The sequence below is a fragment of the Ammospiza caudacuta genome, chromosome 17 (genome assembly GCF_027887145.1).
Source record: "Ammospiza caudacuta isolate bAmmCau1 chromosome 17, bAmmCau1.pri, whole genome shotgun sequence".
Taxonomy (NCBI): domain Eukaryota; kingdom Metazoa; phylum Chordata; class Aves; order Passeriformes; family Passerellidae; genus Ammospiza; species Ammospiza caudacuta.
In genome coordinates, this window is record NC_080609.1 from 13469319 (window position 1) to 13483789 (window position 14471).

The following is a 14471-nucleotide window of genomic DNA, read 5'->3' on the forward strand; positions in this document are numbered from 1 at the left end:
AAAAGAAAACCTCCTTGTTACTACAAAAGTTCGGGAGAAAAGCATCTCTGAAAACTCAGAGTATAACAGTTCTCCACTCAGCAAGCTTTGCAGCAAGATAGCAAGATCACAAGGAGAAATGGAAGCCTTTAGAACATTTTGTCTGCCTTGAAGTTTTTGAATTTTCAGGCTGACCTTCATGGGTTTACAGAACATGAAAGGGCTCCAAGATAGCGTTATACTGCTGCCACCATAATCACTCCTGATGTTATAACTTCAGCAACTAATAAATAAATAGGGAGTTTCTACCACAGCACCCTTTCCTCTCAGTCTCTAAGGTAAGTAAAATGGCATCTCAAATACCTTTCCAGAGAGAACTTTCTAAATATGGAGTTGACATGCTCGAGCTCATAGGCATCCAGGCCTTCTGACTGATGAGAAGAAGAGGAAGAGTGCACTGAAGGAGCTCCATGTGAATGCCTGTCATGACTGTCATCTGGAAAGAGTAACAAGAATGATGATGAGTCCTATATAAAGTGACAAAGATGGAAAAGGGGAAAATTAATTTTAATTGATCCCAGCCAAAGCTGAAGTAGGAAATTCTTCACACAGAGATGTGATTCATATCCACAGGACATGGCACAAGGAATGGCCCTCTCACAGAACAGAAAGTGGGAAGGGACCTCTGGAGGCTTCTAGTCAAAGGTCAATGCAGGGTCAGCTCAAGAAGATTGCTCAGGACTTTGTCCAGCTGGGTTCTGATAGCTCCAAGGATGATGAGTTTGACTAAAACTCTCTGGACAACCCTGTTCCAGTGTTTGACCACCCTTGTGGCAACAAAACTAAGGCTTTTCCCTCTTAGATCTTCAGGAATGACTGCTTTCCCCTTCTCACCACTGGCTGACCTTTTGTTTCCTTGAATTACTCACTGGCTGTGTGTCCCATTACTTAGAGCAGGGCTGGTTATCTGACAATCTCTCTAGCTGGGGAGCTGATCACATATTAGCTCATATTTCAATTACACATTATATCCTCTTGCTTACCATCCATCTCCAAAGCATCACATCCAAAGCTGTCATTGTCCTCTTCAACCAGGCTGGAATTAAAAACAAAGCATGAGATAATGGAAGACAGAGAAAGCTGAACACTTTCAAGCTTTCAGCAGATTTCCACCTTCAGTACATTTCATTAAGTTCTGAAGGAGGAACTTTTGTGAAAAGGGAAGATGTTGGAGATGTTGCACCAGGCAATGGTGCAGCTGCAAAAAAATAAGCAAATAACATCCTTGAGGGTCCAGGGAAGATACAGAAAAGGGCAGGAGACAAGATGTGTCAGCCAGCATGGGAAACATGTGAAACAGCAAGAAAGTTCAGAAGGAAGAACTGCCACCAGCAGTGAGAGAATGAAGATTTTGCTGGGGACAACAGGAAGCTGCTGGCTGGTCTGGTGTGTGACTCACACCACACTTGGCTCAGCACAGAGATAAAGGACTGCACCATGCCTGCTGTGCATGCACTGCACCATGGGGATTTTCCACAACTGAGCAAAAAGCCAGAATTTCACTGATGGACAGAGTGAATGCAAGGGAAGTTACTGAGGTGCAGCAAAAGAGGAATAATTTATCTGCTTGATTTAAAGTGCTTGAAGCATTTTATAGCAGTTTCAGGGTAGCTCTCATAGCTACTCAGGTACCTGCAGTACAGAATGGCAAAGTTCTCCACAGCTTTGGTCCCAGCCCAGCTCCCAGGCAGTGACACTGCCTTTCCTGCAGAGGTGACTGGGTTGGCTGGCCTTAAAGCCACTCCAAGGTCACTAAAATTTTGCTCTTACAGGGGTATTGGGGCTGTCCAGCCAAGTGAGTGATCTGTCAGCTTCACTAGAAGGACTTCATTAAAGCATGTCGTTTGGTTGCAAAGCTGTTTAAATAACAGCTTGTTGTTTTTCCCATTGAAAATGATTTGTAGGTCTCCTGTGAAGCTGATATTTCTCATATTTGGCTTCAGCTGAAGGGTGAATTTTTGCAGCCAGGCTGCAGAGGATCAGCTATTTTTACTCCATGCATAAGCAGGGAAATAGTGTACCTTTTCCTACATTAAATGATGATCTCACCTTTTTTTTCCACACAAATTAAGAAGAGATGAACTGTGAAACCTGCAACTTGGCTTGCAAACAGCAATTATTCTGGATTATGTTCACACATAAGTTCCAAAAATTTATCATGCTAATTATAAAGTTATAAACTACACTGAACTTTTGGGCAGGCTCTTGAGATACTTGACTTTAGTGATTACCAGCTCAACAAAGCAAGTCCCCATTCAGACCTTGTTCCAGGGTACCTGTTCTTTCCACATGAAGAATATCTGATATGAGGGAAAAATTCACATTTCAGTACCACTCACTCTTCCAATGCCTTAACACACAGAACAGAATACAGCCAGAGTTACAGTGAAATAAGTCCACAAGCTGAATAATCTCCATGTAATCTCCACTGTGTTCTGTAATATACTGCAAATATTGAAAAGTTCAGGCATGCCAAAGGCTTCTCAAGCACCTGAAGCACAAAACATTCAAATCATTAATAAAAATCCCCTTTTCTCTATCTTGAATTGTTACAACACACTTTAAAAAGGGACTTGAAGGACATTGAAGGAGAAGCTAAGGGAAACTAAAATAAACACTGCTTAAATCCTCAGCAGCCTAGAAAATTATGTGGGAGAACCAGCTGAGGATGCCCTCAGTGGAAAGCTGTCTTACAAAGCTGTCCAGAGAGAGAGCCAGAAGTGGCAGCCTGCCCAAGATCAGATTGTTTTGAGAAATATAAAAATCTGAATAAAGTTTTAATAAAGATTAGATATTAAAACCAGATCTAATAAAGATTTTAACCCTCCACATATATTGCTTTCTTCTAAACTGGTCTGGTCTGTTCTTTTCTCCTTTTGCTCGCTACCTTTAGGGAATGTATTTGTGTCTCCTGGTATTTCTGATGCAGACACTGATGCTATTGACACCACACCAGCACAGCATGTCTGAGTATCACATTGCAAAAACCCTTTTAGAAGAGGGGTCAGTGCCCTTTAGGGAACTATGAGGCTGGAGAGGTCTCTTTCCTTCCTGCCACCAACTTCCCACTCACCAGCTGATGTGATTTCACTGCCAGGGGAACTCCAGGGGCCCTGACCTGGCAGAAGTGGAAGCTGCAGCAGAAGGTGAAGCCAAGGGCAAAGCCTCTCTTCCCTCCCTTCTCTGCTGAGAAACAAAGCCTGAGACTCACAAAAACCAGCTCCCTCCTCCACTTCTCCCCTCACTCCTCACAGACCTGCAAGCAGCTCTGCTCTACTTCTGCAGCTTCCAGAGGGAAGGAGGGGTTTGAGAGAATGGGAAAGAACAGGGACATGAGGGCAGCAGGGAGCTGAGGGGCAAAAACTGAAGCTGGATCAGTATGCAAAGGTAGGGAGAGAACTCTCTCCAATAGTGCTGAGGCTTTCTAGTCCTGTTTGTGTTTCTGTCCATTACAGTCAATGCTGCAGTGCCTTCACTGTGTCATTCATCCCAGCTGAACTTCAGACATTCCTGAGTGCTTTGGACAAAGTGTGGGATGAAGGGCTGAGCCTTGAGAAGCTTAGGTTAATCCTATGCCTTAGAGACAGAACCAGAGAACAAGCTGTGCCAAGGGAAATATAGGTTGGATATTAGGAAAAAGTATTTTTACAGACAGGGTGATAAAGTTCTGGAATCACCTGCCCGGGGAGGTGGTTTTAAACACATCCCTGGGTGTGTTTAAGAAAAGATTGCATGTGGCACTCAGTGACATGGTTAGGGCATGGCTTGGGTTTGATGATCTTTAAGGTCTCTTCCAACCCAGTGACTCTGTGAATTTTGTGAATTCTGTAGAGGCTCTCCAGCCTCTAGAGGAGCTCTAGAGCCCCTTGTCCCCTGTCCCTGTGGCAGCAGGCTCAGGGCAGGTGTCCCCACCTGCAGTGAGGGGTGTCCTCCTTGCAGCGCCGCACGATGGAGTCGTTGCCGGGCGGCTCGGGGGTGGTGGACATGATGCTGTCGTTGCGGTTCCGCAGGGTTTGCTGTCAATGAGAAACCAAAAGGTGTCAGGAAGGTTATCTGGCTGAAAGGTGCTCTCACTTCTGACTCACAGCAGCGTTAGCAAGGGTGCTCTGCACTGGCTGTACCCTGCTCTGAGAAGCACACACAGAAAAAAGAAGAGAAGCTGATTCTAGCTGTGAAGAATCCAAGAGCACTCATTTATCCCAGTTTTTAGCACAATGCACAGCTTGTGTGCTGGCACTGCACCTTCTCCTGTGACCACACAACTGCCTGATTTACTGAGCCATTGTAACTTTACTTCTGTGTGTGGCACAGCTGACATAGGAGGAGGGGGATGAAAAGCAGTATGTGTACTTATATAAATATATATGTAGTTGGAATGAGGAAGAAAAAGACACATCTCTATATATTAAATAATTAATCTTCCAGTGCATGGGAAACCCTGAATTGCACTAGAGGGAAAACAGTATAAGTTATCTAAACATCCAACAGATATTCCAAAAAATATTCCTAACCTAGCTAAGCTTATTATGAGTGGCAGCAAGTTCTTTCCTGGCTATTCTTGAGCATAATTTTAATTTCCTGGGGGCAGCATTTTTCACGGTGTTCTAGAAAGATGTTTTGTTCTTTGTTATTAACACTCTGCAAGAGCACTCTCTCTATCTGCCTGTCCTGCTGTGTCAGTGCTCACATAGGTATAATGGAATATCTACCTTGGAAGATTATGGGGATACAGCAAGCAGGGAAGAAATGGTTTGACTATGGTATGCAGAAATTTCCAACTGTGATCTGCACCCCTTTCCTCACTCGCTGTTACTTATAGACAGGAAAAGTATTATAGAACTCAAAAACCCTCAAAATTTTCTGAGATAAGTTACAAAGCAGCTTTTAAAGCAAATCTCTTTCTTCTAACAGTAAATGTTAAATGGCATAAGGAGACAGCAAGAGGTCATAAATACCTCTGAAATATCTTTAAATAAACATAAACCAATTCTGTGATTTTGGGAAAGGCTAATAACATAGTTCTAACAAAATGCTGGTAACAGGATTAAGGGAGCTTCTGACAAGGGCCTTGAATGGGATCACAGCTGGGATGCTGGGGAAGGGCTAATACTGAGTTGTGCAAGCTCTGAACCACATTAGGAGAGATGGCTGTAGTGAGGCAAGGGGCATCCTTACAATCTTGGTGACTTCACAGCTGCTGATGGAGTTGCTGATGGACACAGAAGAGCTCGTGTCCGTGCGGCCGGTGCTGCCCTCGGCCCCATCCTCATCCTGTGCTCTGGCTGCTGCACTCAGGGGGACAAGGGAAGCACACAGAGAAAACACACAGAGAGAAGCATGTCAGAGCACTTGCAATGCAGAGCCTTTCACAGATGTGCCACTGCACTTATGTTCCTTTCCATTTCAGCTGGTCTTGTACTGGACAGGTGCCCTGGACACACCCCTGCCCTGCAGCTCTGGCTCCCATTGCCCAACAGTTCCCACCAAAGCATAGAAATTCCCACCCTCTGCACACACTCCTGCCCACTTTGTCTCTCAGCTCTGTCCTGGGTGTTTTTAATAGATCTATGAATGCTATTTGACAAATTAAAGAATGATTGTTTCATGAATTTATGTTTTAATTACACCACCTGAATCTGGCAATTTGCAAGGTTGGCTTATCGAATTACACTTTGTTACAACAAAGAATTTACAACAAGGACCAAGAAGCCTGAGATGCCTCAGCAGTCCCAGGTAACACAGAGTGAATGTGGGCTGCTTCCCTTCCTCAGCACGTCTGATGCTGCACACTGCCTGACAGCAAAGCTGCTGTTTGACATGGAATTCCTTGGAGCAGGAGCTGTGTTCCCCAGGATATTTTATCCAACAGGGCCTCACACAATTACTGAAGGAATTGCTGCCTCTGATGGGGTTTGGTGTTTCAGGAGTAGTGTTACACAAACAAGAGGAATTAGGAGTAGCTCAAACATGAGTGTACGGCAACAAATTTGGTAACTTGGCAGCTGGCTGGGGCATGGGTCAATCCCTCTCTCCCAGCCTTTGCAATGCTCTAGAAGTAAAATTAATTCCTTTTTGCTGAAGGACAAAGGAACTCATTAGACAATCACTAGATTAGGGCCTTTTCAGCTTGAATGATTTTTCCAACAGCAAAAGGAGAATGGTATAATGATTTTTAGTACAGATGTTTCACAAATGCTTTACAACTTTTGTAAACTAAACTGAGTAAAGAAAACTGAGTAAACAGAAAATTTAGGTAAGCTATGGGATACACATCATGTGCCTGGGGAGGTACCTTTGGACAGAGAGGAGAATGAAGTAGAACTCTTGACCACTTTTAATCATTACATGTGTAACTGTGAGAGAAACTGTTTTTGTTTTTTTTACTGACTTGGGCTTAGTTAAGAATTTCCCTGGTTGGCATATTTGTTTAAACAACTTAAAGAGATTAAGTGAAAGAGACAAAGCAATGGAAAATGAATAAGGACATGGGTGCTCTTTCTGACCTTGAAACTCTGATGTTTTGTTCATGCTGACAGGAGATTTAGCTCTTGGACTTATCTAAAAGAAAGAGGACAAAAATCAGCACAAATGCAGAATATTTACCACACACTGTAAACCAGATATTTTCAGCACCTTTTTTCACTGTTATATTGTAATATACTTGCCCTCCTTTAAATAACAGGACCCAAAATTTAGAAGATATTTAGATTTCTAAATACAAAAGCAGTGAGCAACCTGGCTACTTTTGAATGCCTGGCCCAAATGCATTGCAATTTCCAGATTCTGCTGAAGAAAAAAAGAGACAAAAGGTGAAGTGGGTGCCTTGGGACTGGTTTCAGGCAGCTGTTAATACAACAGGCATCCTTTTGGAGTGTGCAATGTGAAAAATACAGCTCTATTGCCACAAGTAATAACGACAGTCAGAGCTCAGAAAGGTTATGAAGGGCAGGGAGAATTCAAGTGCAGATGAAAGGGAAGAGAACCTCAAAAGCCCAAATGTTAGATTTTTGTGGGTTTTTTTTACAGATCATGAATCCAGCATCAGATAATAGCCATGTGAATGCAGCTAGTCGGGGAAAGCATGAACCTAACTCATGCTGCCCCCTTCCTGTTAGGGGTGAGGAAATTGCCATAATTTAATTCTAAATTAGATAGTTAATTTTGCTCTAGATTATGTCCATTTCTTTCTATCTTTCCTTCCAGCTGCTAAGAGCTTTTCCACCAACACTTTGTTTTTCACCTTCAGTGTGTGTTGGACCTCAGGCATTATGTCATTTTTTTTTCCCACTAATGTTAAGGAGGCAAAGAATCAATTTATTGACAATGCTCCAAGAATGTGAATGAACAGCAGAAGCAAGAAGAAAAGAGAAAATGGGGAGAAGGGACAGAAAAGAGTCTATGAAGCAAGATTAGATCTGCTCCTCAAGATGCAAATCACCACAGGGCAAAAACTATCAGACACAGCTCACTATCATACACAGATCTATTCTTATCTTTACAGAAGTTTCAGAGGCACAGCTACAACATGTGTTATGTCTGATAATTCCCAAGTCCCTGCTCTGTGTTATTCCAGCCTCGGATTCAGACCCACCTGGATCCCTTTTAGGTTCACTCTTCTCTTGAGACGAACTTGATCAGGCAAGAAGAATTTGTTGTCTTCTGGAGAGTCCTCAGAAGTGGAGGAGTCATCGGCTTCCTGACCATTGGCTTTTGGGCCAGAGCTCTCAAAGGCCTGGGAGATAACGGTGATGGGGAGATTCCGTGGCAAACTCTAAAGATCACAAGGGAACACTTTGTTTCTGAGACCAGTTTGGTACAACAAACTCATAACATTCCTTTAGAGAAATCTAATTAAAGCTATTGCAACTCCAGTGCTTCAGAAGCTCACATAGGCTGCAGACCTATCAATAATTTGGGCTGAGATTTGTGGGGATTTCTGTTCACAGACTGAATTCTATTCACTTACATTCCTAAAAATATTTGTAGCTTCTAGCCCAGTGTAGAAAATACTTATTTTTCTGCATTTTCCCCCTTCCATTTAAAGTCAAGCTGTGGAACGGCAGCCTTTGGGAAGCCATGTACATAACAGAAAACTTGAAAAACACTACAGTAAAGAATTCACAACACTGACATTTAGTAGATTACTTTTTTCACTTAATTAATGGAAAGAATTAGAAAAGTCCCCTCTCCCTTCCAGATCAAAATGTTTGTAAAACCAAGTCTTAACAAGTCTCTTCCTTATCACTCTCTACAACTTCCTGAAGGGTGGTTATAGTCAGGTGGGGTCTCTTTCACCAGGCAGCAACTGACAGAACCAGAGGACAGAGTTTCAAGCTGCACCAAGGATTGGATATTAGGAAAAAGTTTTTTACACAAGGGATGATAAAGTTCTGGAATGGTCTGCCTGGGGAGGTGGTGGAGTCACCATCCCTAGGTGTGTTTAAGAAAATACTGGATGTGGCACTGGGTGCCAGGGTTTAGCTGAGGTGTTAGGGCTGGGTTGGACTCAATGATCTTTAAGATCTCTCCCAACCTGGTCATTCTGTGAATTCTGTGAACAAAAGAGTCGCTGCCTCTCTTGCCCAGCTGTACCTGGTCGAGGAAGTTGCTGTCCTTGGAGAGGCGCCGCAGTTTGCACTCCAGGTTGACGATGCACGCTTCCTTGCGCACCACCTCGATCCGCAGCTCGTCGTTCCTCTCCTCCAGCTCCCGGATCTGCTTCCTGTACTTGTCCTTCTCAATCAGGCAGTGGGAGTACTGGGTCTGAGCCTCGTCACGCGAGCGGAATGCCTGCAGCAGGGCACGAAACCTAATTGGCACCTGGGCAGCACATCCTGCTCCTGCTGCTTTTGTTTGGGAGGTGCTGGCAACGGGGACTTCAGAAGTGGTACCCAGTCACCCATTAACACAGCAATCAGGACCAGCATGTGCCACAGTAGCACCATTAAAAATTATGATGATGAGGGTGGTTCATTTACAGCTCCCTCTGGGTTGGTGGGAAAATGTCCCAGAGTGCAAATGGGGTGACTTGACAATGATGTAAAGCCTTACAGGAGCTGTTTTTAAGATCCTGGTCCTGTCTGCCAGATGCTACACTGTTGAAACAACCCAATATTACCCTGTGTTTAATTACCATAATGTAAATCCCAACAAGTAATTCTTTTAACTACTTATTTTATAATGGTATTTTGGGCCCCATTACCTACAATTCCCCAAAGTGACACAGAGCAGATAGAGGCTTTTGCTATTGATATTCCCCTACTTTAACTGTGAGATACCTGGTCCCGCTCCTTTTCCACCTCTTCCAGCTGTATCATCACAGTGTTCATGCGGTGCTTGTACATCTCACAGTCTTTTCCTAGTGTTGAGCACTTTAACTCCAAATCTTCTTTCTCCTCAAGATACTGGAAATGACAAACTGTTAGCCACCACTGCTCTCAGAGGCATTTTGGGCACCAGCCTGAGATATTCCATCTCTCTACTCTTCCATTCCTCACCTTGTCTCTCAAGTCCTCCACATGACGAATCTCCTCTTGGAGATTGAAGATCTTGTTGACCAGCTCATGGCGATCCTCCAGTGCCTCCTTACGGTCGTGTTCCAGGATATCCAAAATGGCTTTGTCTGAATCTGGCAAACCCCTCTTGTCAGCCTGAGGAAAGACATTTTTTAGAGCCAGGCCAGGGAAACAGAAAGTAGTTTTGCAGGGAGAGAAGTATCAGAGACAGTAACAAGCAAGAGGAATAGCAAATGAAGAAGGTACTGCAATGGGAAAGAAGGAGAAAAGATGGACATTTGTTCATATTTTAAAGCAGTGTCAGAAAAGATGAATAAAATCTGTCTTGCTGTCAGAATAGTCTGATGAAGGAACTGTTTTACTGGTCTATTGTACTGGCTATAATTTGATCCAGTTTGGATGCAGCCACAATTCTTCACTCCAAGCCCTGCATTCAAAACCCTTTTCTATTAATCAGTTCTCACTGAGCACAAAAATCACCCTTTTCCAAAGAGCAGGGCCTAAGAAAATATTCAGGAGAATTTTTAAGGCAGGCACAGGCTTTGCAAGGCTGTGCTCAGAGAATATTAAACATGCCTGGAGTACCTTGTACCACTGCTTCATTTTTTACACCATCCAGGAATAAAATTTCTTGTAGATTTAAAATGAACAAGATTACCAAAGCAGGTTCCAACACATAATTGCCATCCAAAATTAACCATAAATGGAAGATGAAAAAAGCATAAAATGCTAGCAAGGATTATGCATATTTATTTTTGAAATATCTACACTGAGTTGGAGATTTCAGGGACATTTAGGTTACCCAGTATTTCTAAGCATACCTAAGCATTTCTAAACCAAACTGCTTCAAGTTTATTTATACTTTCACTTAAGAGAATTTAAATCCTATTTTTAGCTATTTCGCTGTTTCTTTAAGTGCTGTAAGACCATTTCAATTAATATAAGAGACCTACATGAACCAGAACTCTCAGGATCTTCTATTCTACACTCTTTTTCAACTTTTGCATTGGATTTGTGTCAGAACTAAGAATTGTTAGGCACTGCTAGAGGCTACAGCCATTTCTGAAAGGCCTTCTGCTGATAATTTAAAATGCCACAAGCCTTTTCTAACAAAGTGCTAAGTAATCTCACATATATCCCAATATTTGGCTAAGTTGTTCACAGAGGAGTCCTAAATGTGTTGCACATCAATTGTTTTCCCTACCTGCCCAAACAAAGGTTGGTGAAGCTCCCTGTGCAGGTTACAGCAGGATTCTGCAGGACACCCTGGTGCTTAGTGACCCTCAAGTACAGGAACCTTTATCATCCTCTGCTTCATTAAAACCTTTTGTCAAAGATATGACAACAGCCTGACACAGGGTATCCAGAGCCACTGTCAGAAATTTCTGTGCTGGCTGTTTAACACAGATTTGTAGTGACAGGCTGGTACAATGTTCAGCAATTAAACACTGCACTCTTGGAAGAGCCAATTTCTCATGTACACTTGATTTTTTTAGAGGACTATTTTTGTAGAACTCCTCCTCATGCATGTGTCTGCACAGGGAGCACTCCAGGCAGCTGGGAGCTGTACAAGCAGCCTTCTGTCTGTCTGTCCAAACTTTACACTTCTGCTGGTTGCAGCTTTGCAGGCAGACGTTTCAGCCAACACCTCCTGCACTGTAACTGGAGAATGTGTGAGTTTGGATTTTAAAGGCAGCAATCTGTTTTTGTACCTGAATGATGGACTGTAACTCCTGGATTTTAGTCTTCATCATCTCATTTTCCCTCTCCAGCTCCAGAACCTGTTCCTTTTTGGGTCGGTTTTCAATATCATTTTTCAGCTTCAAGGACTGGTTCCTCTCCAGCTTGCACTCCTCTTCCACTTTGTTCAAGCGATGCTTCAGCTGGTCAATCTAGAGGGAACAGAGAAAAGGAGAAAGAGGAGAGGACATTTAGTGCTCTCAAAAAACATACAGGGGAAAATAGCTTAAACTGTGAATGCTAATGAGAGGTTGATAATTGGGTGCTGAAAATCCACAACTGAACTGGTGAAGTCTCAAGTACAAACCTGCTACTTGCCAGCTACAACTCATATGGGCTGGTTGTGAAATTTTAGAATACCTGGACTAAAAAAAAGTTGCATATTCTCAATCCTCCAATAAGTAAAGAGATATGAAACAGAATGAACACGTAAAAGGCTGACCACACATTGTGCTTTTTGCACATGGACTATTTGGATCAGGAAAAACAGGAGAAAATTCAGGATTATCTTTCTGAATAAATCCCCCACAGCTGCAGTGCTGCTGGATAACTGTGCCAAGATATTACTGAGCCTAAAAAAGCTAAAATTAAGGTTTTAGCAAGCAGTTATGTTTTACATTTTATTTTTATTTGCATTCTGTTCTGTTAATTCATTATCTGCCATTAATACACCTCACTGCAGTTGGCATTTCTGTATAGTGATGTCTTCAACCATCTAGATAAGCAAAGCAAATGAGAGCTTCATATCTTTCTGCTGTCAGAGAAGATCTCATTTTCCCAGATGCCACTGGCACCCTCCATTGCTGCCCAGAGCATTTGTCTCACCTCCAGCTGCAGGTCCCGGCTCCTTATCACAGCCATGCTCTTCTCGTCACTCAGCTGGGCATATCTCATGGCCAGGTTGTAGTTCTCATCTTTCACCTTGACCAGCTCATCATTGTAGTTATTCCTCTCCTCCTTCATCTTGTTGTATCTCTCCTGGAAGGTCAGCAGCTCTATCTTGTTCAGCTTTAGCTGCTTTCTCTCATCCTCCAGCTGGCGGGACTTGGCCAGGAGCTCACAGCGCTGCACATCTTTTGTCTTCACCTGCTGCTGGAGCTTGATGATCTCATTCATTAGGAAATGGGTAAGGCCTTCATGTCCTTCCTCCACTGAAAATGTTTGAACAGCTTATCAATGTCTGGTAAAGTACCTTATTTAAGTTACTTTATTAATAAGGTAATAAGTAGGATCATCAGAATGATGTGAGAAACAAAAGGTCCAGAATATGTACAGAGGTACAGAATTTACACAAATTTACACACATCTGTATGTCTAACTGGGAACAGTACAAATATTACACAGCACACTGGTATCAGTATCACAATATGCACACATACAGCTTGTCTGGATAGAAGATGAAGCCTTTATATTTGTCTTACTGAGCCTGTGGAAATAGCAAAACATTTGTACAATGAATCTGTGCAAGTACAATTAATCTGGATGTTTCAAATGTGCTGCACATGTGTAAGTTATCAGTGTAATTTAGTCCACTGTTCCAATATAGCTTCTCTTGAGAATTCTGGTAATGCCCATCATTCCATTTGAAGCCCTTCAGCTTCACTCAGACAGCTGGGATGTCCCTTTGCTTTATACATTACCTACCACATTTTGCTTTGAAGGAGACTGAAAAGCATTCTACACCAAGATTAGCTTTTATTTCCACTTCTTGCCTGAAAAAACCAAGCCAGTCTTCCACAGAGTCCTTACTTCAACAAAATCCTTTGTGATTGATTCTACTCACCAACAATAGTGGAAAATCTCCGTGTAGGCTCTTTCCCTGTCACCAGTTTGTAGAGTTCAGGGTAGTAAAACTCCAGGCTCTCTAGGAACACCACGTAGCCCCTCTGGCCCTTGGTGTGGAGGATGTCCAGCAGCCGGCCTGGATACAGACAGCAGAGAGGTGACACATCAGCCCCATGAGCAGCACGAGCAAATATCACATCCCTGGTGTTCCTAAGGTTCATCTCAGCAACGAGCTGTGAAAAATCCAGCTGATTAACTGAGTTCAGCTGAACTCATGAAGTAATGCCAGCAATTCTGTGTGTTTGTGCTGATGGTTATTCTGAGGGACTGTGGGCAAACTGGTCTCTGAAACAGAAATTTTAAAGGACAAGTTATTCAGTGCAGCCTTTACCAGGCAGGTATGGCAGATCTTCCAGTGACAAATCACAGAGTACTGCAAGACAGCTGAAAAGCTGCTCCTGGAATGGCACTGACTGCTACTTGTGTTAACTGAAATATTTGCCAAGGCTTTGATGGGAATTTGAACCCCACAAGCTCCAGTCTGCACAGTTCTGGAAGGAGTCTTTGTTATCAAAATAGCAGCAGAATCCCCCGGTACTTTAAACCTCCTGTAAATAAGATAAAAGAGTTCCTATCTGTAACTTGATTCAGGCTCTCTCCAGACTTAGTAGAGCAAAGCTATTCAGACAGAGATGCAGATGGAGCCACTGACCAGATAATTACCTGCTCTGTTAATTTTGGAGGGCAGCATGAGTGAGTTGAGCACCTCATCCTCATCCTGCTCGTCGATGACTTTGCACTGCCGTAAGTAGGGGGTCAGTTTGGCTGGGTTGATGTAGCGGCTCAGCATGTGCCGGTTGCACTCCACGTTCTCCCACAAAGCCTCCTCCTCATCTTTCAGGGTTTCCAGGCAGTCATCCATCTCTGGTTCTGCTCCTGAACAAGGGACACAAGAGACAAATGAACTCCAAGAAGGACAGCTGCAATCCCAGTACTTTTTTGTGTTGCCGTGTCATAAGGGACAAGCTCAGAATCACTTCTGACTAATGCTGAATTTCCCAAGATTGAGGCTGTTTGAAGTGCAGCCTGTCCACAGCTCATCTGGGAAATGACAGTTCCCAGAAGTGCTATCTTGAGTCTGTGAACTACTGCTCCTTGCTCTCCAGTGATGAATCTGCACTCAGCCAACCCCACCAAGCTCTTTACAAGTCAGAGGACACCTCTGCTCCAGAGAGGCAATAGCAAAGGGCAAGAAGGAGATGAACCTGCAGGGCTCAGAGCAAAGACAAATACTGGCTGCAGGCAACGAAGGCTTTCATCCTCACCTCCTTTGCTCCTGCAAAGCTGTACTGATGTGAACCTGCACAGATGTGATGAGCCAGCACCTGTAAG

General features: G+C 43.3%; 1 protein-coding gene across 1 annotated transcript in view; it reads right to left on the reverse strand.

Moving 5' to 3' along the window:
- The window catches only part of CARD11 (caspase recruitment domain family member 11), a 44571-nt gene that overhangs the window by 9915 nt on the left and 20185 nt on the right, over positions 1 to 14471 (reverse strand). Inside the window, exons 2-14 of the mRNA XM_058815999.1 lie at positions 13803 to 14015; positions 13078 to 13215; positions 12120 to 12445; positions 11267 to 11446; positions 9537 to 9689; positions 9318 to 9443; positions 8632 to 8829; positions 7631 to 7810; positions 6543 to 6597; positions 5215 to 5324; positions 3952 to 4055; positions 1023 to 1075; positions 343 to 475 (exon numbers count right to left, since the gene is read on the reverse strand). Coding sequence (XP_058671982.1) covers positions 343 to 475; positions 1023 to 1075; positions 3952 to 4055; positions 5215 to 5324; positions 6543 to 6597; positions 7631 to 7810; positions 8632 to 8829; positions 9318 to 9443; positions 9537 to 9689; positions 11267 to 11446; positions 12120 to 12445; positions 13078 to 13215; positions 13803 to 14015 — 1969 coding nt within the window. The remainder of the gene's footprint in view (positions 1 to 342; positions 476 to 1022; positions 1076 to 3951; positions 4056 to 5214; positions 5325 to 6542; positions 6598 to 7630; positions 7811 to 8631; positions 8830 to 9317; positions 9444 to 9536; positions 9690 to 11266; positions 11447 to 12119; positions 12446 to 13077; positions 13216 to 13802; positions 14016 to 14471) is intronic.